General features: G+C 37.2%; 1 protein-coding gene across 1 annotated transcript in view; it reads right to left on the reverse strand.

The window, feature by feature from the left end:
* The window catches only part of NIBAN1 (niban apoptosis regulator 1), a 192,261-nt gene that overhangs the window by 1,762 nt on the left and 162,949 nt on the right, over positions 1-27,550 (reverse strand). Inside the window, exons 7-13 of the mRNA XM_074308582.1 lie at positions 25,718-25,822; positions 25,234-25,396; positions 17,537-17,724; positions 16,055-16,216; positions 13,694-13,804; positions 10,661-10,768; positions 206-317 (exon numbers count right to left, since the gene is read on the reverse strand). Coding sequence (XP_074164683.1) covers positions 206-317; positions 10,661-10,768; positions 13,694-13,804; positions 16,055-16,216; positions 17,537-17,724; positions 25,234-25,396; positions 25,718-25,822 — 949 coding nt within the window. The remainder of the gene's footprint in view (positions 1-205; positions 318-10,660; positions 10,769-13,693; positions 13,805-16,054; positions 16,217-17,536; positions 17,725-25,233; positions 25,397-25,717; positions 25,823-27,550) is intronic.

Below are 27,550 nucleotides of genomic sequence, written 5' to 3' on the forward strand. Positions count from 1 at the left end.
CTCTCTTTAGGCACTCTCATCCCTGACTCCTCCACCCCCCCAATGTGTGTATGTGTCTTTTGTATATGTATATATAGATATACATATACACAACATATATGTATGTGTATACACACACATCTTTCTTTTTTCCCTTCTGTATCTGTTGGTAATGGATTTATGTTGATTCTCTGCATCCTGTTTCATATTTCCCCCTCTCTCTTACCTTTCAAAGTTTCATCAAGGAGGGTCTGATACAAAATCTCCTCATAGACATTTTCAACCTGGATGACATTGGTATGATCTGCAAAGATAAACTGCTCATATTTCTGAAGCTCCTAAAGGGTTAAGGAGAAAAATGAGAGAAAAGGTATGAGGCAATGTTATTTCAGAAGTCATAAAGGGGAGCTATCTTATATAAACTCTCTATATATAAGTTTCTTGAGGGCAGAAATGAATATTAGTTTTTTGCCTTTGATATCCCAGTGTCTAGCAGTACCTTGCAGCCCATCAACAAGCATTTTTAAGCCACTCATTTTGTGCCAGGCATTGTGAAAATAGTAGGTGTTTAATTGAACTGAATTGAAGATAAGGTAATATTGATCAATTGGATTGGGAGTCAGAAGATTAGAAATGAAAAAGTCTAGATTTTCCTACTATCTGTATAATCTTGGGCAATTTATTTCAAGTTGGGCTCTCAGTTTCCCATCTGTAAAAGTGGGGAGGGGTTAGATTAGATGGCCTCTAAGGTTCCTTCTGGTTCTAGAGTTATGGTCCAATGGACAATTCATTGGCTTTATTCTGGATCTGTAGGACTTAGACATAGCTTTAAAGTTAGAAAGAATTTCAGAGGACACCTAGTCTAACCTGAATCCCAGAGAAGTGAAAGAAAATGTTCAAGTTTCTACAAAAGTAGAAAGCAAGTAGAGCATGGATTCAAATCCAGGTCCTTTGCTTCCACATAGCCAGGACTCTTTCCACAAGACCCATATGGCCTTCCTCAAAGACAGTTACCATCAAATATTTGAAGAGTTCTTATGTGAGAAATGGATGTGACTTGTTTCCATCTCATCCTAGAATGCAGGACTAAGAACAGTAAAAGAAAGTAACAGAAAGGCACATACAGATTTGATCTAAAGAAAAATTTCCTAACAATTAGTGCTGTTCAAAAGTATATGAAATGCTTCAAGAAAGGAGCAGACTCCCTCTCCATAGTACTGAAAGTGAAGGCTTCTCAAGAATGCCAGAAAGATGATTCCTATTCAGGAACAAGTGGGATAAGATAATCTCCTTTCCAAATCTGAGATAATGTGATTTAACTAAAGAGTACAGATTGAAAGCTATAGGCTGTGTGGTACCAGAGATAACAGGGCTGAATATGGTATAGAAGGATCTGAATTTCAATCCTGCTGCTGATCTTGGACAAATTACAATATTTCTGGTCCTAAGTTTCTTTATCTGTAGCCTGAAAAGGTTAGATTCTATGATCTTTAAAATCCTTTCCAGTTCTAAATCCATGATCATATACTTAGTTCCATACTTATTTCACATTATCTGGGATCCTGTTAGAGAGGAGAGAAAAGAAGCAGACTATATGATGGGGTCCCTTGTGTAGAAAACCGTCATAAAGAACTGGATTTTGAAGGCAAGCCTTTTGGATAGCTTCATCCAACTACATCTACATCAAAGCATTGTGCTAGTTAGGGATGTGTTTAAAAAGCATGAAAAGAAGCAGGTTACAAGATATATATAGATAGATAGATAGCTGAAAAGTCTCTGTACTATAGCCAAGGAATCTGCATATTCCAGGGGAATCTATCTACACTAAGAGAACACAGAGTTTCCTGGAGATGAGTGCTAAGACCAGGGCATGGAGGAAGAGTCAGTTAAGCCAAGGAAAGAGGTATTTGGGGGATGGTATCCAGGAACTGAAAATTTTGCTGTGTTTTTTTTTTTTTTTTTTAGAATTTTTTCCCCACAGTATATATGCATGAGTAATTTTTTAAATAATATTATCCCTTGTATTCATTTTTCCAAATTATCCCCCTCTCCCTCCACTCCCTCCCCCCGATGATAGGCATGTGTTACATGTGTTACAATATAACCTAGATACAATATATGTGTGTAAATCCCATTTTCTTGTTGCACATTAAGTATTAGATTCCGAAGGTATAAGTAACCTGGGTAGACAGACAGTAGTGCTAACAATTTACATTCACTTCCCAGTGTTCCTTCTCTGGGTGTAGTTATTTCTGTCCATCATTGATCAACTGGAAGTGAGTTGGATCTTCTTTATGTTGAAGATATCCACTTCCATCTTGCTGTGGTTTTTTTTACCAAAACTCTATTCCCTCCTCCAAAAACACTTTTTAAAAAATACATATAAATGATGGTGCCCATTCTGTAATCACCAAATATGAAATTGCCATTGTACTGTCAGTCAGATTCCAAATGGCACCAGTTACTTTTCCCTCACAGTTCTACAGGCAGTTCTGTGGGGTTAGGGATGTTTTTCTAATAGCATAGCTCCCACACATTTCTATTTTTGGGCAGCAGCAGAAACTAAAGCTCATATTTAAAAGATTGGTCAATAAAGACCAGTCTTCTCACCTCCTCAATATGTTCATGGAGAAAATAATATTTTGTGTAGGAAAGCTCTTAAAATATTGATTAAGACCTTATTAATTTATAAGTTTTTGGAATAGGGGCATAAGGGCACACTCCCCCCACCAAGCTTACCCTAGATCAGTAAGTCTCAAAGAAAGGGCTGGTACCATGATGTGTAATAGGACTGAGGCTATGGCTTTCTTTTTCAGGGCAAGACCTTCAGTATTCAAAGGCTGACCATTTGTTATTGTTTGTAAATCTATACAAAATCTATAGCCAAATGAAAAAAAAATGCTCTAACTCACTACTGATTGGAGAAATGATTCTGAGGTACTACTATGTACCTATTAGACTAGCTAATAGGACAAAAAAGAAAAATGAAAGATAGTGGAGGGATGGGGAAAATGAGACATCAATGCTCTGTTGGCAGAGTTGTGAACTGATCCAATGATTCTGTAGAAAATTTGGAATTATGCCTAAAGGATTATAAAACCATTTATGCCCATTGATCTAGATTTATATTCTTAAAGAAATAAAAAACAAAAATAGAAAATGGAAAAGAAAAATGAAAAATGTAGAAAATATTTATAAAAGTTCTTTTCTGGAGTCAAAGAATTAGGAAATTGTAAGGATGCGGTTCCCACAAAACAAAAGAAGGGAATTGTAAGGGCCCTTTAAATGGGTGGTGCACAGTGCAACAGGAGATTGAGTACCCCAGAAAGTATTCTCTGTGGATATAGGACTGCCCTGTGGGTGGGATCCTGTCCATATTGAGATAGCTTCGTAATGGGTGATGGCTCTCTCACTGGTTGGCTGTGTGTGTGACCCCACAGGCCCACTGCAGACAGCAAGTCACTCTCTTTAACCTAGCTCCTTAGCCTGGGGTAACCAAGCCAGGCCAAACTGATGGATAGCCAAGAGGTAAGGAGTTTGATAGAGAACACGTGGGTCTTCAGACCAGGTGTTCACTAGGGAGCTGACAAGTCAGGGCATTATGTGAGTAGGTATAATAAAAGCTTTTAAGATTACACATGGCTGTTCTTGAGCATGCTACCGGTTATTAAACTATAGATTCAAGAGATCGTGGCCAGAGACCTTTGAAAGCCTCAGAGGAGGCGAGCCGGGTAGAGTTGACACTGCAAAAGTCAGTGGTCAAAAGTACTTTGTTGGGCCTAGTAATTGTAACTGCCAGGAGGGCATGTTACAAATGGCGCCCAACATGGGGCGCCAAAATGCTGGAACTCTGTCTTCCCAGAAATCAGCTAGAGTCAGGATCACTAATCGGTTCCCGCAAAACAAGAGAAGGGAATTGTAAGGGCCCTTTAAATGGGTGGCGCCACAGCACAACAGGTAATGCCCATCAATTGGGGAATGACTGAATAAATTGTGATGGGTAATTACAGTGGGATACTATAATGCTATAAGAAATGATGAGCAGGATGCTCTCAGAAAAATCAAGAAAGACTTCCATGAGATGATGCAAAGTGAAATGTATTGTGTACAAAGTAACAGCAATATTGTAAGATGATCAGCTGTGAATGAGTTGGCTATTCTCAACAATACAATAATCCAAGATAACTGTGAAGGACTTATGATAAAAAATACTGTGTATCCCAGGAGAAAGAGCACAGTTTGGAGCACACTATTTTTTACTTTCTTTGTTTTTCTTAAGGTTCTTGCTTTTGGTCTATACTTTCTTTTACAATATGATTATTATGAAAATGTTTTGTATTACTACACATGTATAAACTATATCAAATTGCTTGCCTTCTCAGTGAGGGAGGGGAAGGAAGGAGGAAGGGAGAGAAGCTGGAACTCAAAGTTTTAAAAATAAATGTAGAAAACTACTTTTACATGTAACTGGGGAAAAGTAAAATACTAAGTAAACCTCCAAAGTGACAACATCCCTTAGTAACTGTCAGATCTCTTAGAGAGCTTAGAATTCAGAAAACAGGATTTTATTTCTAACTTTCAGGGAGAACTGATGAATAGATCAGAAATCTTAGCCAGAGTCAAGGTAAATTTTGTTAATTCATTGGTCCATAGAGCTAGAGACTAAAGGACCTAGAAGACCATCAAACTCCTTTAATGTGTTATGTCCCTGGTTAGAATGTGATCTCATGGAAGGTATGGGTTACTTTTTGCTCATATGTGTATTTCTAGCATTTAGTAGAGTGTCTGGCACATAGTGAGTGTTGATTTTTCAAACCCCTCATTTTACAGATAAGGAAAATTAGGCTCAGAGAGGGTAAGGTCACACAGTCAGCTTGAAAAGTAGATTTGAACTTACATTCTCTAATACCAGTCAGTGATCTTCCCACTGTGCTCCACACAGCCTGTTTAAGGCATAAGCTAAAGGAAGGACATGAGAAACGTGGACCTCCTGTGTTATATATGGTACCACTGCCTTTTCTCTTCTCTGACAAGACCATTAATGAAATTCCAGTCTCAGACTTTGGTCTTTGACCAGCCTGAAAACACCTTCCTCTGAAGGCATTCCTGAAAGTCTATTCTGCTAAGCTAGTGGCAGAAGCAAGTAGCATTGTTGTTTTTTCCTTCTGAGCATCTGGTCAGGAGGCCACATCTTTTCTCTCTCTTTTTTGAGGGAATAGATGAAAATTGGGGCAGAGATGTGGGAGGGGGAGCAATAAAAATTAAGGTTAACACCTAGCCTCTTCTCTTCTTATTTATCAGTAATACAAATCCCTTCATTCAACATATTTATTCTCCTTCTGTACTACACATATCAAATAAAACCAATATGGCCCCAGAGAGGCACTGATTTCTGATCCAATTTCATCTTTGTAGGGGTTGTGTATGTGTATGTGTGTACCCACAAGCTTGTTAAAATTCATGTTTTCCATAAGCTTGCTAAGTCTTATGAAATATCCTCTAGCTATCTCAAGGAAAATCATATTGTTTTATTGGCCAGTATAAAAGACACCAGAAGTATCTGACTGGGAAAATGTGTTGAATTATAAATTCAGGATTTATTCACTTAGAGCAGTGATTCACTTGGGCTCAAGAATACCATGAAACTGTCAAACATCTTGCTGGATATTTCCCAATCTTATTACACCTTATTTCCTTTTCTGTATTGTAGGGTCAAGTTCCCCTAACTTCTACGTGATTCCTCCAACACAATACTTAATTCCCCATTTTCTTGCTTCTGTGCAGGTTGTATTTCTCCCCTCTGCCAAATCTGGAATGCACTTCTTCTACACCTGAGCTGTTTAGATTCCATCTCAGCTCAACCATCACATTCTACACAGAGCCTTGTCAGACCTGCCCCATCCTCTGGCAGAGAGTGCCCTTCAAGACCTTCTGCAGGTAGCCTTTCCCATCTCCCTTAATTCTACTGACCCCTTTTTTTGACTATTTCCAATTTGTCTTGTGAATAATTTGTTTGTACATATTTATTTGCTTGTCTCTTCCATTAGGTTGTAAACACCTAGGGGACAGGGCCTGTTTTTTGCCTTTCTTTGTATCCTCAGCACTTAGCACAGTGTCTGGTTTTGAATGGGTATTTCATTGACTGATTGACCTGCATATACAAATCTCCTTGTATTTAGTATACACACACACACACACACACATACATACATATTGTCTCCCCCAATAGGATAAAAACTCATCAATAATAAGAAGTATTTTGCTATTGTCCTTGTGTGCTCTGGGATGCAGCATAGCACCTAATCCAGAGTTGGTATTAGTAAAAGCTTACTGAGGACCAGCTAACCAGCACAATGGCTAGAGCACTGACCCTGAAATAAGGAAGACCTAGTTGTGTGATTCTGGGCAAGTCACTTAACCCTGATTGCCTATAATAATAATAATAAATGCTTATTAATTGATGGATAATATTCAAACACACTGAATATAAAAAATCTCTTGGACCTTGTATCTAATCTAAACAGAAATAAGATCAGTGTGTACAATTTATTCTTAATGAACTCATACTGATTTTATAAGAAAGACCACTTAATTTTGTTTGTTTAAATATATACATCTAAATTTCATGGAGGGATTAGGGATGAGACCAGTGATTTCCTTAGTACAGGAAACTTCCAGGTGAGTAAATAACCTCTACCAATGCAAGCCAGCATGTTTTGTAATTTATAGTTTTAGAAGACCTTAGCTTAAAAAGGTCAAAGTCTTCCATTTCATCCAGGGTCATCTCTAGTCATCTTGATCTATGTCTTGTCACTGGCTTCAGATGGCTCTGGAGGGGAAAGAGAGGCAGGTGACCTTGCACAACCCTCCCTCACTGAAATCCAATTCACTTGCATGTCATGGTGTCATCTCTCTGGTGCCATCCATTTAACAAAAGTAAATATAATAGAGACTCACTGCCTGAGGTACTAGAAATTAAAACTACATACAGACCTATCAGGGCTCTTCACTGAATCTGGTTTATTTTTCAGGACAGTAGTTTCCCTTCAACACATTTTCATCAGGTCTACTGGAAAGAATCCTTGACTTGGATTTACATTCTCGAGAGCAATTTGGAATTATGTCCAAGGGGCTATCACATTGTGCATACCCTTTGATCCAACAGTGTCTCTCCTGGGCTTATATCCCAAAGAGATCTTAAAGGGGGGAAAGGGATCCACATGTGCAAAAATGTTTGTGACAGCTCTTTTTGTAGTGGCAAGAAACTGGAAACTGAGTGGATTTCCATCAGTCAGAGAATGGCTGAATAAGTGCTGGTATGTGAATGTTATGGAATATTATTGTTCTATAAGAAATAATCAGCAGGATCATTTCAGAGAGGCTTGGAGAGACTTACATGAACTGATGTTAAGAGAAGTGAATTGAATCAAGAAAACATTGTACACAGCAACAAGAAGATTATGTGATGATCAGTTCTGAGGAACACGGCTCTTTTCAACAGTGAGGTGATTCAGGCCAGTTCCAATAGTCTTGTGATGGAAAAAGCCATCTCCATTCAGAAAGAGGACCATGGGGATTGAATGTGGACCACAACATGGTATTTACATGTTTTTTTTGTTGTTGTTTGCTTACTTTTTTTCTTTATCTTTTTTCCCCTTTTTGATCTGATTTTTCTTGTGCAGCATGATAAATGTGGAAATATGTATAAAAGAATTGCACATGTTTACCATATATTGCATTCCTTGCTGTCTGGAAGGGAGAAAGAGAGGGAGAAAAAGTTTGGAACACAAGGTTTTGCAGGGATGAATGTTAAAACTATTTTTGTGTATGTTTTGAAAATTAAAAAGCTATTATTAAAAAAAAACTAAAAAACCAAAGATCCTGGGTTTGAATCCTGACTTTGAAACTACTTATGTAATTTTTGGTCATATCACTATCCCATTTAGGCCTCAGTTTAAAATAAATAAAGAGGTTGGATTAAATGTTTAAAGTCCCTTTTCTCTCACAATCTATTTGGAATATGATCTATGATCAACTGAGATGTTCCAAAGAACAAGAAAAAATATATTGCTTTTTTGATTGAGGTAATGGATTGAGCAGGGAGAGGAAAAGAGGGTTTCTATCCATCACTGTTTACCTTAGACAAGTAGCCTCATCTTTCCGGGAAGTTTGATCAAGGGCCTACTATGCCATTTGTAGGTGTTTATGCTGTCCTAGGCATACGTGTCCCACTAAGAATCAAGTTCATCAGTGAATGCTGGATATTATACTAGGTGCTCTCTAATAAACACATAAGGGGATAGGTGGGATTGGGTCAGGAACTCTGTGTGATATGAATTCCTGCTTATTGCAGGGAGGGAATCTCCTATGTGATTTATTAAGGTATTCCTTCCTTCTGTCCTGGTCTGATCTTGCTTCATGTTATTCTGTTAGCCCTTCCATAACAAAAAAAAACAAAACAAAACAAAAAAATCCTTTCATCTCTCAGCTTGTCAAGGATTTGCAGAAATCTGAAAGTTCAGGATCAAAATGTACCAAATCATGCCGGAGTTTCACCACAGATTGCTATCAAAGAAGCATCTGGCTTAGGAAGTCATTCAGCAATAGAATAGGAAGACATTTGCCTAGAGGTCACTGGTCTACAACAGGTGATCAGCTGTTCCATGCAATGACACTACATGGCAATAATTAGATTTTTTTTTTAAAAGCAACCTCAGAGGAAAGCCAAAGTTCATATGTGAGATCCATCCTTCCACTCTCTAGTGGTAACTATATAAATGAGACTCTGCATTGTTGTAGTGGGTAGGGAGTTGATTTTAGACTAGGAAACACCTGGGATTATATCTCACCTCTGACACATAGTGAATTTGCCACTTGACCTCACTGATCATTTCCACTATATCCTACATCTTCATTTCAATTAATTCCTTGAAAAAGTCAACTGTACTAGGTATGTATACTTTCTCTCCTCTTCCTTCTATATAATTCTTCCTCTATACAATTTATCTTCTGACCTCAGCACCCCTTTCTAAAGTTACTAGTGATTTTCTAATTTCTAGATTGAACAGCCTTTTCTTAGTCCTCATTCTTTTTGGCTCTCTGCAAGTTCTGACACTTGACCATTTTTTCCTCTTGAACACCGTGGGCTCCTTCAGGTTTTCTCCATTTCTGATTGCTCCTTCTCCATCTAGCTAGCTTGCTAGCTCTTACACCCATATCATACTTATTAACTAGAGCTGTCCCCCTGTGCTTTCCTGGATCCCTTTCCTTCTCCCTATGTAGATAATGTGACTTGTGATCTCATCAGCTCTCATGGAATTAATAATCACCTCTCTGCAGATTATCCCCAGATCTATACAATTGGCTCTTGTTTCTCTCCAGATATATAATCCCACATCACAGAATGCTTTTTGACGTCTAGATCCAGATGTCTCATAGACATTTCAAACTTCAATATATTTAAACAGAAGTATTATTATCCTCCATGTATCTAATCAATTGTCAAATATAGGAGACTATTGCAGTATTCCAGGTGGAAGGTGATGAAGGTCTGAACTAATGTGGCAGCTGTGTGAGAAGAGAGAAGAAGGAATATAGGAGAGATACTGTGAAGGTAGAAACAAGATTTGACAATTGATTAGATACATGGAGTAAGTGGGAAAAGTTTAAGAACCTGTGGTATAAAGAACCAAATGATGCCAAGGAGATCAGGGCTCCCAGCGGATGCCAAATTGTTCCCTATAGACCTGAGTCTTTTCTTGCCATTGATTTGTCTATGGGGGGGGGGGGAAACTATCTTGAACTCCATTATAACCTTGATAATGGAGGACCATAATAACCAAGAAAATGGGTATCCCATTATAAAAAATATTTTTAAAAAACTGCATGTTTGTCAAAATTGGATGAGATGAGATATGACATATGACATCTCTCTCAAATCTGTAGCAAAAAAAATATGGCAGAAAAGTCCAGTGATGCTGAGTGTCCAGATAAAGTAGCCTCCAAACCAAGAAGTTGGGAATAACCATTAAGTCTTTTAAGTCTTTGTTCTTAGGCCCTTATCTGCAAGGAACTTAATTTAATAGCTAGAAGTTGCATGGAGCCTGCTATGTGCTGAAATGCTTTCCAAATATCTCATTTGATCCTCACAACACCCTTGGGAAGTAAGTGCTATTATGAACACTGCCACTTGAGGAAACTGAGATTATGTGATTTTCTCAAGGTCACACAGCTAGTATGTATCTAAGGCTGGATTTGAACTCAAATATTTCTGAATCAAGTCCAGCCCCCCAGTCACTGTACCATCAAGCGGCTAAAAACTTCAATTTAACAAATATTGATTGGATTGACCCCTAAGTCTGGAATATACTCCCTCCTCACCCCTGCCTCTTAGAATTCCTACCTTCCTTCAGTGTACTGTATCTCTTACAGAAAGCCTTTCCTCATCTCTCTAGTTATAATTGCTCTCTCCTTCCTATGATCATGCATAAGCTTCTCTGTTTATATATTGCATTTCTGCCCCACTAATTCTTCCCTCTCTTTCCCAGCAAAATGGAAGCACTAGGAAAGCAAAGTCCATAGTTTGGTTTCATCTCTGGATTCCCAGTACCTTGCCCACAGTTGTTGGACTGAAGTACATTGGAACCTGGGCTCTTTAAGAATAATATATTCAGTCTCTTACTGGCTTGCACGTTGACGCCAATGCCTTTTGCATTGTGGGCAGTGTGATCTGAACCAGCGCCTCTTGAAATAGCATCTTCCGGATGGTACTGCTATCATAATCATATTGCTGTCAATACAAAGACAGAAGCATATGTTAAATAATAACACTACAGTCTGGTGAAACTTTTCTTTAAAAAAAATAATCTACAACAACAAAACACCCAGCAACCCACAGCATCTCACTTTCTTATTTTTGGCATGGTATTTGATTTTCTAAATATTTCAGAGGCTTTTTCCAGGTAATTCCCACTTCTATTTAGTGAAATGATTAATAATAATTAAGATGATGTTAAAATAACATTTTGGAAATTGTGTAATGTATTAGTGTAGGTTGCAAAGATTTAGCAACTGCTAGAAGCCTAAAAAGATAAAAATTAAGTGGCTAGGAATACACACCAAGAGGTCAGTTTCTATTATAAAATAGCATGATAAATCACAGTTCTACAAACGTAAATTTCAAAATATGATTGAGAATCCAATAATTCAATTTTGCTGGAACTGGAGCATAAGCTAGAACTGCAATCCACAGCTGCCTTGACATAATATTGATATATAAAAATTCAGAAACATTTTCAATAGACATTGTCAAATCAAATACTCCTATCAAGCCTCTATGAAATAATTAATTGAGCATATATTACATAGCATTTTAAGGTATTCAAAGTACTTTTCAAATAATATCTCATTTTATCCTTATAATATCTCAGAAAAATAGGTGTTATTTCCACATATTCCCCTTTTTACAGATGATGTATTATATAGCACTTTAAGGTATTCAAAGTGCTTTACAAACAGTATCTCATTTTATCCTCACAATAGCTCATAAAAATAGGAGCTATTTTCACATAAACCCCTTTTACAGATGTATTAACACAGCATTTCAAGGTATTCGAAGTGCTTTACAAATAGTATCTCATTTTATCCTCACAATAACTCAGAAAAGTGGGTGCTATTATTACCCCTTTCTTTTTACAGATGAGGGAGCAAAGGTTAAGTGATCTGTTCAGGGTTACACAATAAGTGTCTGAGTTCACATTTGAACTTCTTATTCTAGGTTTAGCATTCTACCCACTGGGACACCCAGTTGCCTCTGAAAGAAAAACTTTCAAAGATAAAGAACTAGCGAAAATTTTTAAACCACTTGGGAACTGAAGGATGTATTTGTCACCTCTCTTGTTCCTTCTGATAGCAGAATTGTCTTAAACATGTTTTTAATGAGTTTACAGAAGGTGAAATTATATTTCAATGCTCTTATTCAGTTACAAGAAGTAGACATTTTATATACCTCATAAGAGTTCACAAAATATTAGCTATAAAAGAAGCAAGCTAATAACTTGTCCTTGGACTTTATAGGAGACTCGTAAAAAAATAACCAGACTATATCAGCAGCAGTAGCAACAACAATAATGATGATGATGATAAAAGCAAAAATAACTGACTTTTATGTAGTTCTACATAGGGACTTTACATTTATTATCTCATTTGATTCTCAACAAATATCTGAGGGGATATTTTTTATTACAATTTTATAGATAGGTAAATGGAGATTAGAGAAGCTATGGGAATGCCCATGTGGGATGACATAATTGGTAAACCAAGGATTCTTTCTGCTAGATGCTCCTGACGCCATCCAATTGATCCTTGAAATGTAAAAGCTACATTAGCAAGAGCAGACACTGGAGGCCAGAACATTGGCATTAAAAGTAATGTTACTTTTTATTGAACAAAAAAGCATAGAAATTATTACAGGGCTGAAAGATATAGGACCACTGATAGCACCTCAGAGGATCATCCACTCCAACCCTTTAATTTAATAGATGAGACAAATGAGGACCAAAGGGAATTGTGGTACATGGTTATGCAATAGCCTAGAACTCCTGCCTAGGATCCAGATCTCCCAGCACCCAAATCTGGGCTCGTCCTATCTTTCTAGGTGATCACTTAATCATAGCTCAGTTGTATCCAATTGGAGTGGATGATCCTCTGAGTTCCTTACTGCTTTAATTTTAGGATCCCAAAGTTGCTATCAGTGGTCCTATATCTTTCAGCCCTGTAATAATTTCTATGCTTTTTTGTTCAATAAAAAGTAACATTACTTTTAATGCCAATGTTCTGGCCTCCAGTGTCTGCTCTTGCTAATGTAGCTTTACATTTCAAGGATCAATTCTGCATTCATGTCTGCTCTGGTCTATTGCCTTGATAGATGCAATTTAGAGCCACTTTAACAAGTTACTAAATTAAGTTTCTTTCCCAGAAAATGAATAAAACATACTAAAAGTAAATGATTTCATCTGGCATGCTCTCTGGACCAATCTGGGGTTATATTAAGCCATCACTTCATGACTATCTTTTAAAAAGTTGTTGCCAAGGGGTCTGTATTTCCACAAGGCTCCACCAGATGGCAGAACAAACACAAAAGCCCCAGACTGGGGGAAAATCCTGACCAAAATATTTGTTTATAATTATGAAAAGCGTTTCAGAGAGAGAGGGAAAGGAGGGGGATAAAGGGGAGGAATAATGACAGATTAATAAGGGAGAGAAAGGGAAAGGTAGGAGAGGGATGGGAAGGGAGAAGCAAAAAAGACCAGTAGGGGAAGAAGGGTTTCTTCAAGTATATGAGGGGTTAGTACATAGAAAAGAATTAGATTTGTTCTGCTTGATTGCAGAGGAAGCTAAACTAGGAGCATTTAACGCTTGGAAATTGCAACAAGTCGGATTTTTGACTCATTGAAAAAATTTCCCAACAATTAGAGCTCCTCTACAGTGCAATGGCTGTCTCAGGAATTAAAGAATGGGTGGTGAAGCAGTCATTGGGTATAGATGGGATCAAAGTGGTTCTTTTGTTCAGTTATAAACTCAATAGTCTCTGGGGTTCCTGCCAATTCTTAATAGTCTCTGAAGGATAGAGAAGTAAAGGGAAAGAGATAAAAGTGTGGGAAATGTAGGAACTTTCATCTTGTTTTATACAGTTGAAATTAAGGAGATATTTTACCTTTAAGACTCGCTTCTTGACTTTTTCAATGGCGGTTGAGATTTTGGACACGTCTCCTTGTTGATGGGGTGAAAGAAGCTGCTCAAAAGTGTAGACGGCATTTTCCATGAGCTAGAAATCAAAGCCAACATACAGAGCTAAAGTGACAGCTGATTGGAGGTGCTGCCTTTATGTGCTACAGCATTCAGTTGGTCCCCCTCTTCTCCCCTATCCCCCTCCGTTATCTAAATCAGAGCAGTTCCTGAAGCAAGAAAAATCTGGTTCTCCGGTCACTAACTGCTCCAAAGCTGAATAGTTTCTGATATGGTGACCTAAACTCTTTCCATGTGTCTGCCTTCAGAAATAAGTCTCTTAACAGCCAGGATGAAAACTGTAAGGTTACATTCCCATTTGGGATTTTAAAAATCTGATGTCCTCCCCCCACCCCTGATTTGAATGGAATCAACAAATTAACAATTGTTTATTAAGTCCCTTCTACATGTACTGCATTGTACTAAGTGCTGGGAATACAAAAGACAAAAAAGAAACAATCCTTATTCTCAAGGAGCTTATATTCTAAGAGAATATTAACATATTTATAAATAAATAAATATAATATATAATAAATACAAAGGGAATGGAGGGCACATTAACTGGGGGAATTAGGGAAGATTTATTAAAGAAAAGATTCTATTAAGGATAGAATCTAGAAGTATCAAGTGATGGAGAGAAAGAACATTCTGGTCTTGAGGGGGACATCCTTTGCCATGGATGTGGAAAAATGGAATGTCATGTATGGGGAAGAGCAAGTAGGCCAGTTTGGCTGTAACTGAGGACATATGAGGGAGAATGATGTATAATTAGCCCAGAATGACAAGCTGGAGCCAAGTTGTAAAGGGCTTTAAATGACAAAGTTAAAGTTTTATCCTAAAGACAATGGGGAACAACAAGATTCTTGATAGAGGAGAAAAGTCAGTCTTGTTCTTTAAGAAGATCAGTTTGACAGCTTTGTGGAGTGTGGATTGGAAAGGAGAGAGACTGGATCCAGGAAGACCAATTAGGAAGCTATTTCAATAATCTACATGAGAAGTGGTGAAAATTTAAAATAAGACAGTAGCTTTGTGAGGACATAGAAGAAGATACATACAAATGGAAGGGAGGCAGACACACTGGATATGTGGGGTGAGTGAGGGTGAGGAGCTGATGATGATTGTGTTTGTGAATCTGGATGACTGGAAGGATGTTGTTTCAATCAACAGAAAGAGGGGAATTTGGGGTGGGGATGATTTGGGGGAAAAGATGACTTCTGTTTTGTACAACTTTAGTTTGAAATGGCTATGCAACATCCAGTTTGGAATGCACAGTGGGCAGTTCTATGGAATAGTGGGCAGCTTCCTATTTCCAACCTCCTTTTCCACTATGATTCAAGAGACAGCTGATGGCTACATATAGAGATTAAATTTTTTTGAGGCAATTGGGGTTAAATGATTTGTCTAGAATCACACAGCTATAAGAATCTGAGGCCAGATTTAAAGGGCCAGTCTCTATCTACTGTGTCACCTAGCTGCCCCTAGATAAGTAGATTTTAAAGTCATCAGCTGAAATATTGTAATTGAACTGAGGGCACCTGGTGAGAGAGCTTGGGTAGACCAAGCAGAAGAAAAGAGAAGAGAAAGCAAGAAGGAAGCCTTGGTGGGGCAATCATTTATGACTTGGATGATGAATGAATAAGGAAGATTGAGAAGAGTGGCTCCATTGATTGGAGGAGAACCAGAAGAGAACATTGCCATAAAAACCCAAAGAGTAGAGAGAATATTTAGGAAGATCCTACCTCCATTTTCTACTTTCTTTAAAGTTTGCCTGAGTTAGGAAAGGAAAGATTTAATTTTAGTTTATCAAATGGAATTCTATTCCATTGAATTCTGATAGTTTTAGTTCTGCTCTGTTGATTCTTAGTGGGTAAAAAGGATCCAGAATTATCGTTCCTACTTTCCCTTTTTACTATTTCCTCTTTCCTTCAGAATTTTTCACTTCTCTTTAGTGGTCAAGAAGCAGATGTAGGATGTTAGTGGGACAAGCTTTGGGCTTATAGCACTGAGGAGAAACCATGCTGGGACTTTCCTTCCCCCCTCCCCCCTTACCATATCTCCAATCCTACTGGAAAAGTCCTAGCATAGACTAGCTTCTTTAGAATTAGGAATATTTGTTCTCTGTCTGTTCCTTTCCCCCCCAAACTCCTGCCAAACTTCCAGTCCTACTGGGAAAATCCCACCAAGATTAGGTCCTTTAGGACGGGGAAATCTGTTCTCTGTCTCATATATTGATCTGCTACCCTTTTCACCATTCCTACCTCTCTCAGGGGAATGCCTTTGTTTCACTTACTTCTTGCATGTAGTTTTGAGTCCTCTGTACCACCAAGTCAATGTGAGGGAACTTGAAGCGGCTCTTGAGGTCTTGGAGTTGTTCTTGGAGTAGATTGACTTTCAAGTAACAAGGCTCCATCTTCACTGAGTTCAGTGGGAGATTCAACAGCTGGTCCAAGTGCTATAATTTGGTGAAGAAACAAAATAATCTTGATATAAAGGAAGCTGATTTCAAGGAATGCATCCTAAATTTTCAAAGACTCTGTGCGTGAGTGTATTGCTTAGGTTAAGGACCACAAAATCTACAAATTGTCATATTTTTCTGCTCTGTTGATTCTTAGTGGGTGAAAAGGATCCAGAGTTATTGCTCCTGCTTTCCCTTCTTGGTAATTCCTCTTCTGTACAGAATTTTTCACCTTTCTTTAGAGAATAAGGAAACAGCACCTGGGGAGGCAGTGGTTCCTGATATTAGAATAACCCTATTGATAGACGAGGTACAGAATCGTGGAGAAATCCCAGTTCTAGCTATTCCTTATAGAGCTTCAGGAAAATTCAGGTTATAGAATATCAAAGTTTGAAGGGACATCAGAATTTTATCAGACTAATCAATATCTGAATAGAAATGCCTTGTGGGGCATTACTTAGCTTACAACTGAAGATTTCCACTGATAAAGAATTTAGTATCTCTTGAGGCAATCCATTCTACTTTAAGATAGCTCAAATTGTTAAAAAGCTTCTTCTTCTCTTGAGCCTAACAATGATTTCTGGCAAAAGTCATTATAAAAAGGATGATTTAGAACATTTAGAAAGGGAAGCAATGATGGTGCCATACTTTCATCAAGAACAAGTTGTACCAGACTAATTTTTTTAAAGGATTACTAGACCAAAAGATCTGAGTTCCTGGGCACAGTATTCCTGGACTTCAGCCAGGAATATTATGTCTCTCCTAGTGTTCTTTTGTTTTTGTTTTTTTTTTTTTTTTAAATGAAGAGATGTGGACCAAATGATTATACAATTAGGTAGATTTGGATCTTGTTGGATGATTGGATCCAAAGAAAGAACAGCCCAGAAATGTTCAACATTTGTTATAAAGAGACTGCTATAATTTTACTTAGAGAATTTTAGGGTATTCAATTAATCAAGAGTGATAGCAGGTTCTCAAGTGTAAGTTACAATGAAAATCATTATCTCAAACTTTCTCAGTGACACATCTATATAACGTTGTCCATTAAAAAAATCAAACAGAAGTCTGCCAAGATCCTCAAATACTCACGTGGTTCATCTCCAACTGGCAGTTCCACTTTATTTCTCTTTTTTTCCACTTAATAATATTTTGGTTTTTTTCCAATTACATGTAAAGATAGTTTTCAACATTAACTTATAAAATTTTGAGTTTCACATTTTTTTCTCTCCCTTCCCCAAGCAATTTGATATAGGTTACACATGTGCAATCATATTAAACATATATCCACATTAGTTATGTTCTACTTTATTTCTTTACCTCCCTCAGCTGAGCAGGATCTTTGTTGGTCTGGAAACTTTGACTGATTTCATTCACTTCTTTTTCAAAGAGGGCCCGGACTTCACTAAATCCAGAACTCACTGGCCCCATGAGTTCCTCCAAGATAGAAGCCAGAAATGGTTGCACGCTCTCTGCACAAGTTCGTCCAGCAAGTTCAGCCACCATGACTAAGGGAAGAAAAGAAGAGTCATGATTTTGGGAATAGTTGTAGGAATGGCTGCTGAAGAGCCAGAAATCAGGTCTAGCACATGACAAGGAACTCTAAGGCCTCTCCTGGGCCACCACGCCAAGCCAGCTTCGTATTTGCTGTGCCCAGTTTTACTCCTGAATGATCACTGTCATATACAACTGTTGATTCACTTTTTCTGATATTTTCCAAAGTCCCTTTTCTCACTTTCTTTTACCTTGGGAAAAAGACACATTTCTTCTGTTTCTTACAAACAAACATGCAAGAAGATGACAGACATCTGATACAAAAGGAGAAAACTCTGGTATCCCACACTTCTGGACATTCTATTGTATTTTCAAATACACTTATGTAATATCGGAAAATATTGGGAAAGGCAGTGAGGTACAGTAGATAGAGAACTCTCAGATTCAAGAAGGACCGAATTTGAAATCCCATCTCTGACAACATTGGTTTCTGTGATCCTGGGAAAATCACATAACCTCTCAATATCCTAGATAACTCTCTAACCCTTTAAGTGGCAGAATGGAAGCTGAGCTATCTTGGTAAAGAAATTACCTCATAAGGAGTTTCCTCCCAATACCAATGAAAGCAGAGTTCCATATAAATAGGCAGACAGACAGAGATACACATATGTGCAGTTACACATCCATACACATATTATATGTATTCCAGCTATATAATACTATATTTATTTATAGAAAGGGCCATTTCTAGCACTATATACTATGGTCTGCTTCTTCCTGGAATTACTTTGTTTATATTATATTCATTTATCTGCATACCTGCTATATCCTCCCAGAAGAATATAAATTCTCTGAGAACAGGGCATGCTTTGTTTTTTGTCTTCCTATTCCTAATTTCTAGGAAAGAAGCTTGTATATTATTCCCCCACAGATATATGGGAAAATTTTTCTTTGGTCAATAAATGATTGTTTAATAGAGTTTTTTTCCTAAAGAAAATCTATGAATAGACTTTGAATGACTGGGCAGCTATTAACCAACAAAACAATTTGCCACGAAAACAAAAGAGAATAATAACACTCACAATAGTGATTCTAAAAAGCATGTTATTAAACTGATAGGACAAGCATGAAAGGAACTTTTGAAAAAGAAAAGCACAATAACCTGAGCATCTATAATAGCCTATGAGCTAGGGAACTGGTTCTAAAGTCAGAGAGTGGAGCTCTGTTTTTAATTTGGGGGTAGAATGACGTGTAAAGTGGACAGAGGTAAAGAAGAGTAATGATGGAGAATTTCAAATGTTTTCCCTGTCATGGTGCAGACTTGATACCAAATTACAATTTTAGCCTTATCTCCTACTACACCCTTCCATATGCCCTAAGTTCCAGCCAAATTGGACCATTTGCCATTTCCTGAACAGGCTCTATATTTTCCCAATCCTTTGTCTTGGCTCATACTATTCTTTATATTAGGCCATACCCTCCCAGCTATCTGTATTCACATCCTTCCAACCTGGCTCACAATCTGTCTCCTTTATGATGTCGTCCTAAATCTTTCTATCTGGAAGTGAGTTTTCCTCCAAATTCCTTCAGTATTTTGTTTGTGTCTTTTTAATTGCACTTAATACAACAAGCAATTACTGAATGCTTGCTTGCTACATGCAGAGAATTGGGGTAGGTGGTGTGGGAAGATGCACATTTTAGATAAGAAATCCCCACTTTCATTAATCTTACAATCTTAGAAGGAGATACAATATCAGAGCAGACAATTATAAAACCTACTATGCGACAGGTACATTGGAGAGTTACAGAATCAGTGCCATATGTGATCGGAGGGAGAAGTCTATCATTGATCAGTTCAGGGAAACATTAAAGGAGGAGGAATTTGAACTGGACTTTAATGATGAGTAAGAATTTAATAAGTGAAGATCAAGAATATTTCTAACATACTATATGATGATCAGTTCTGATGGACGTGGCCATTTTCAACAATGAGATGAACCAAATCAGCTCCAATAGAGCAGTAATGAATTGAACCAGCTACACCCAGCAAAAGAACTCTGGGAGATGACTGTGAAACACTACATAGAATTCCCAATCCCTCTACTTTTGTCCACCTGCATTTTGGATTTCCTTCACAGGCTAATTGTACACTATTTCAAAGTCTGATTCTTTTTGGACAGCAAAACAATTGTTTGGACATGTATACATATATTGTATTTAATTTATACTTAAACATATTTAACATGCATTGGTCAACCTGCCATCTGGAGAGAGGGGAAGGAGGGGAAAAATTAGAACAAAAGGCTTGGCAATTGTCAATGCTGTAAAATTACCCATGCATATATCTGATAAATAAAAACTATTTTAAAAAAAGAATATTTCTAACATAGAAAAACAGAACTATCAAAGGAACAGAGTTAGGTGAAGGTAACGTATATTCAGGTCAATGATTTAATTGAAGTAGAGTTTAGAGAGGAATAATATGAGAAAAGGCTGGAAAGGTAGAGCAGAAACTATCTTTTTGATTGGAGAAGGACTTGAATGCCAGTCAGAGGAGTTTTAAACATTATTTGTTAGGCACTAGTAACTACAGAAAAATTCTGAGCTTACTGATGAAATGAGAAGATTATCATATAAGAAAGAATATTCTGATAACAGTATGAAACATATATTGATTAAGAAGATTAATAAGTATGGATGGAAGATCTAGAGAGAGATTCCTGCATTATAGGGCAGGTAGGTGGGAATCCTAAAATGGTGGCAGTTGAGATAAAAAGCATGAGTCTGAGAGGTAGAATAGGTATAGGATCATTCTAAGAAACAGAGCAAATCTAGTCTCTTCTCCCTGATAACTTTTAAGGTCTTTCAACTGGAATTTTATTTAACAAAAATGTATAATGTATTCTACTATATACAAGGCCAGATAAGAGAGATACAATCTCCCTGACCTCAGGGAGGTTACATTTTGCTGAGGGGGGAATACAGCACATGCATAGTTAAATCAATACAAGGGTAATTTTCAAACGGAAGGTACACGAGCAAAAAAATTGGGGGCATCAGAGAGAGCTTCCTGAAAGAGATGGCACCTGAGCTTAATACAGTGTCTGGTGCATAGGGGAAAGCTTTATAAATGCTAGCCATTATTGTTAATATTAGAGATAGTTTGGATAGTGGAAAGGAGCCGAAAAAGGGAAAATTATGAGATAGGAAAAGGCTACCCAGCAAAAGAAAAAATACTCATTAAGGGAAAGATTATTGAAATGTCCAGTTTTTTCAACATTTAATTTGCATATAAAAGGATTAAGAAAGATTAGGGAATAGAATTTGAAGAGGTCTCTACCTAGAACAATAGAACAATAAGAATAAGGTGGTTGGCAAGACAAAGCAAAGGAAATAAGAAAAGAAAAGTGACATAATTAGGTTATGCAAATTGGTAGAACAATATGGTCAAATCCATGAAACAGACTGAAGATTGGTACAAAGCTGAAGGGAACGTGGATGGAGCTGAGGCTTTGGTTATGGGTTGTTGAAACAAAGGAAAGGCTGAAGCTGCTATAAAAACTTTTAAATAGGTTCTTAAGCTTAAAAACACATTTTTAATACATACAGGTATGAGGAAAAAAGACTGAAGAGGAGGAGGGAAAATTGCATAATTGACTTGTATCAAATACACAATATTTTCATTTCTTCCTATGGTTGTTTATCTTTGTTACTAGTGTAAGCTGTTCTGCCTCCTGGAGGGAAAAGGTAAAGGTAAAGTAAGATTTTATTTTTACATTTTGAATTGTTAGAGAGAATGAATCAGAAATAAGGATTCAGTGAGAAAGACTGGGACTTGAGATTGAGGAGAGAAGGTCTGACCTTGCCAGAATGATGGGAAATGGAAATTATAGACAAAGAAAAAAGGAAAGGAAAAGGACAATTGTATATAATTAGAGCGAAAAAGAGATTGGAGGCTCATCCTGAAAAAGAAAGAGCTGTTAAAAAGAGAAAGCAACTACTTGTTGTTCTAAGAATGATGTAGTGGAGAAACTCTGGAGTGAGAGATGATTAGTAATGGGAAGAGGAAAGTGAGAAGAGTAGAAGTCAGTAATTCCCTACACAAGGGTTTTCAGGAAGTTATTTGTTGACTTGATAACAACAAAGAAAAGGTCTGCTGTTCTCCTCAGGCAAGTATCCAAGATAAAACTACCCACTTCTGGTGATTCACATGGGCATAAGTGACACTTTCAGGAGGAATGTAAAAAGTATTGCCAATGATTATAAAGTCTTGGGCAACAAACTGAAGACCATAAGGTTGTGTTTCTCTCAATGCTGCCCATTGAAGGCAAGGAATGCAGAAGAGAACAATTAATTTAAGAAGTGAACAGCTGACAATGGGATTTGAATTTCTGGATCACAGCTTACAATATAGGGTTGACAGATTCCTGGCTAGAGATGGAATACACTAAAAGTTAGTAAGAATATTTTTTCCTGGTATCTTGTAAAACTTATTGCAATGGTTTTAAACTAAAAAAGGATAGAAAAGGAAGATGATAAATATATATATATATATATATATATATATATATATATACATATATATATATATATATATATAAGTTAGAAATCTAAGAAGGAAGTATAACAGTGACTGAGAATTTTATAAATCCATAGAAGATTCACACACAGGAGACAAAAATCCAAAAATAGAGCCAGAAATAAAATCCATGGAGATACACACACACACACACACACACACACACACACACACACACACACACAACCCCTTTCTAGTCTTCTTATGCCTTAATGCCCCTCCCTCACATATTCTTAGCTCCAAAGACACTGGTCTCCTCTTTGTTCCATGGACAGACAGTAGAGACACCTCCTCTCTCAGTTCTGAACATTTTCTTTGCCTCTCCCCCATGCTTGGAATACTCACCCCTCCTTAGGAAGGAAGAGCCTACTGATTTCTCTAACTTCCTTTAAGTTCCAACTAAAATCCCATATTTTAATAGAAACCTTCCCCAACATTCCTTAATTCTAGTGCCTTCCCTCTATTATTTGGGGAAAGCATACTGCAGAAAGTTCAGAGGAAACACAAGTAGGATCCCATAGACTAAAATGCTACAGTATGGGAAATGCTCAAGAATGATAATCTAAAGACAGAAAGAAAAACAATTCTAATGAAGAGGAAAATGAAATTTGTCTGAAGAAACTGTTATAGAAGCACAGCAAATCTATCAATCCACTTAGATTTTTACAAAATAATGTACAGAAAATGGAAAAGATTGGATATCCGAAGTTGAATATAAGAGTATAGCATAGTCCTGAAAAAAGGATGACAAAAGGAGGATTTTTAGCTAGATGGGGAAGCAGAGGATCAAAGAAGGCAAAGCTTTTTGTTCTGAGTTGATAGGATGATGACAATTGGCAATACAGAGAAAGCATAGATGTTTAACTCTATCTTGTTTTAGTTCTCTCTGCAAAAGAGAATGACTTTTACCCTGGAAACGACAGAACAAAAATGACTAACACTGAGTTGATATCCAAGATAAGTAAAGGGTCAGTGAGAGAATACCTAGCTGCTTTTGACGAATTCATATCATCTAGCTCAAATGAACTACATCCTTGAGTAGTGAAAGAACTAACAGATATGACTGCTAAGCCACTGTCGCTGATATTTGAAAGATAGTGGGAAATGGATTATAGTACTAAAAGATTTGAAAAGACCAAACATTTTTTGATTTTCAATAACAGGAAGAGAACAGTATCTACAAATTACAGGCCAGTGAAATTGATTTTTATTCTAGGGATGAATTCTGGAATGGAGTAAAGCTTTCATTGCTGAACACCTAAAAAGTGATTACAAATTTCCAGCATGGTTTCATCAAGAACACATTCCAGACTAAACCCATTTCCTTTTCTAACAGGATGACTAGCTACTATCTGGGGGAAATGTTACAGATATAATTTACTTAGATTTCTAGCAAAGCTTCTGATAAAATAGCTCATAATATTTTTTGTGGAGATAGGAAGAGATATGAATTAGAAAATATTATCAATCACTTGGTTTCAGAACTATTTGGATGGCTGGATTCAAAAAAACAGTTATTCATGGCTCAACATCAACATGACAGACAGGAGATATCTAGTGGAATGTTGCAAGAATCTGTGGCTAGTCCTGTGTGTTTAACATTTTTATGAATGATCTGGATAAAGACAGATGGCATGCTCATAAGATTTGCAAATGAAACAAAGCTGGGATGGAGAGCACAATAATTACCAAATCTAGATTCAAAAAAGTTCTTGACAGGCTAGATCATTGAACTGAATCTAATATAAAATCTAATAGGAATGAATGTAAAATATTACAGTTGGGTACAAAAATACAACTTCAAAAGTATAAGATAGGGGTTAGACAGCAGTCTTTATAAAAATAGATTTGAGTATTTTAGTGGACTACAAAAACACTAAGGGTCAAGTATAAACAACAACTAATAAAACTTTGGTACCAAGAGCGACTTGGAGGAATAGGGAAGAGACAATCCCACTGTACTCTGCCCTTGTAAGATCTCAACTGGAGTGATGTGTTCAGTTCTGGGCAGCACACTTTAGAATGGCCTTGACAAACTGGAGAATGTCCATAGAATGGTGGATGGCCTTGAGTTTAAGTTTCTGGGGGCTATCACATTCTTCTTGGCCCCAAAGGGCTGAATCAGGTCCACAGGGAGTGGAGGGGAGATAGGAATTATAAGGTGACAAGTTTAGCCTTAATGTCAAGAAAAACTTCTAACATTTGGAACTGTCCAAAAGTAGGATGGGCTGCTTTAAGACCTCTAAAGCCTCCAAGCAGAGATTCGATGGTTATTGGTTGGGTAAGCTACGTTAGGGATTCCTTTTTTATGGGTTGAACTAGATAACTACTGAAATTCCTTCTAGTTCTCAAATTCTGTGGTTATTAGACTAGGTAATGGCCCACAGCTAGTGTTCGAGGTGAACCCAGGTCTCTGATGACTCTAACTCTGGCATTCTTTTTGCTATACAAAGCTGCCTCCTAGAATAAGTCAGAGATCTTGAGATGACAAGGAAGATCTTAGAGATAACTGGGAGTCAGCCACAATAGGCTTTTGAGTGGGGAAGTGATATAGCCAGAAAGGAAGATGCATCTGACAGCTATGTTTTAGAAGTTAGGATTGGAGAGAGGAAACACTGAATCATAAAATCAAAATGGCATAATCTAAGAGATAGTTGGAATATTGGAGGCTGTCTAGTCCTAAAATTATTTTAAAGGATCACATTAAAAGCAAAAGTGATTTTTCTCACTTATTATATAGCAAGAAAACTGTCTTAAACAACTATTACTTTTCCCTTCATTGTTTCAGTTATTAAAATTATTTGTTTAAGGCATGCTATAGGATTATAGAAATATAGTTTAATCATTTTAAGTCTTAATGACTAGACATCATGTGTTTAGTAACGTGTCTCTGGAGAATAATTCTGAAATGAAGTTATAAAGAACAGAATATTTTATTTTTAACCTCTGATCTTTCCAGATAAGAAGTTCTTTGAATTCACAATCTGATCCATGTCTGAACGAATGGTCCCTTCCAGGTCCTTTGTCATAGTTCTGCATTCCTCTTTCAAAGCACTTAATCCTTCTGAAACTTGATTCTGGACTAAGTTATAGGCTTCTTCTAAAATCTATAACAAAACAAACACATAAATTAATATTCTGCATTGTACAAACTATCATCATGACACTCTAAAGAGCAGAAATTAGGTTTGTCAGTTGGACCATTAAAACTTGAACTACCAAAAAAATCTTCTTTTTCTTTCTAACTTATAGTGAGTTTATTTTTATCCTTATGCAAGTGAGATTGGTCAGAAGCAAGAAGTAGTCATGAAATACAACTTCCTACTCAGAATTTTCTCTTCAAAAAAAAAATCACTAACTAAGAGAAGACAGTGCTAATTTTGTTTTACCCCCAAGCCAAGAACAGTAATAAAGTAACAGTCACTTACACCAAACCAAGCTCTTTTCCTGTCATTCTTCTTTCCTTTCATTTTAGGTAGAAGGTCCGTCTGAAGGGTTGGCAAGAGTTCTTCCATCACAAGATTGCTCAAGATCTATAAAATCAAAGAAAAAACATAGCTTCAACCCAAGGGGTTCAATTTAATTAGGAAGTCATGAAATGACTTCCATGGTGGGGGAACGAAGGAAGAAAAACTCCTGGTTCTCCCCCCTTTCTTCCAATGCCATTTCTTCTTTGTCAGCTGGAACATAGATCTCTTAGCTGGAGCTAATCACAAATGAGACAGGCTCTAAAACCATGTCATATTGTTGTGTCCATTGAATGAGGACGGGGGAAAAGTGATATATAAATATAATAGAATATATTCCATCATGAAAATTGCAGGTATAAAAAAATTGATGAAGAGCAAAGTAAGAAGAAGCAGAAAAACAACATTCAAAATGAAAGGTCAACCAAATGATATTGAACTCTGTATAATTACAATAACCAAGATTGATTTTGAGAAATAGTTATAAGAAAGTATTTTCTTTTCATTGCAAAGGTTAGGAATTATAGGGATTGAATACTGCATAGTCAATATGTAGGTTAGTGTTGCTAACCTGGTTTTCCCCCTTTTTCTTTTAGTTACAGAAGACGGTTCTCTAGGAAGGGATGAGAGAAGAGATACATGTAGAGATATATGTGATGCAATGAATGTGATGGTGATTCTGTCTCCATAATGTTGTTTAGCTCTGTCTTCTCTCCACTCCCATAGCCACCTTAATTCAATGCCTTATCACCTCTTGCTTAGACTCTTGCATTAGCCTCCTAACTGATCTCCCTGCCTCAAATCTCTCTTCTCCCACATCCATCCTTCCTGTAGCTGACAAAGTGATTGATCTTCCTAAAGCACAGATCTAACTGTGCCATTCTCCTGCTCTACTAGTTGTCAAATACAAAAGTGTCTCTGATTGACACTCAAAGCCTTTCACCATGGGGCTCCGAGCCATCTGCAATGCAGTCAGCTTGGCCTTTTCTCTGTTGCTGACACATAACACACCTCCTGTATCAGTGCCTTTGCTGTCCTCCCTGCCTGGAATGAGCTTCCTCCTTATTTCTGTAGAATCCTTTGTGTTTTTCAAAGATCATCTCAAATGCTATGTCCATGTGAGAGAGACCCTTCCTGACACTTCCAGCAGCTAATGCCTTGCCACTTAATTATCTTCTCTTTATCATATATCTATATTATAAAGCATTATATGTGCACAGGTTGTAGCTGTGTTGCCTTCTCTGGCTAGGTTCAAACTCTATTTTGACAAATCACTACCTGTGCAATATTAGGCAAGCCGTTTCACCTCTGAAAGCCACACATTTCCCGCATCTATGAAAATGAAGAAGTCTTTGAGGTCCCTCCCAGCTAGAGAGCTAGGATCCCTATGAAATGGAAGCCCCTTCAGGGAAGAGATTATATCATTTTAAAATGTTATTATTCCTATGTGCTACATAACCAATGCTTGTAGATTGATGTAAAAATAAAAGGCATTAATAAAAACTGACAAGAGTTTCCCATAAGTAGCCAGAGAACCATCATTATCAGGATGTTTGCTGTTCCCTGGCTATTTCATGCCATATATTGTGACAATGCCTGAGCATCATTGCCCTGTCTACATCCAACCCCCTTCCTTATTTGGGCCTAGATGGCTCAGAGTTAATGTAAATAACAATTCTTTCTGTTTTGACCCAAAATCCACCCAGATTGATTTTTTTTTTGACTAGGTAAAACAGATTTTTCTCTGATTCTTTTTTTTAAAACCTAGCCTTAATCACTGAATGGCAATTGCCT

Source organism: Sminthopsis crassicaudata, chromosome 4 (assembly GCF_048593235.1).
Source record: "Sminthopsis crassicaudata isolate SCR6 chromosome 4, ASM4859323v1, whole genome shotgun sequence".
NCBI classification, from domain to species: Eukaryota; Metazoa; Chordata; class Mammalia; order Dasyuromorphia; family Dasyuridae; genus Sminthopsis; species Sminthopsis crassicaudata.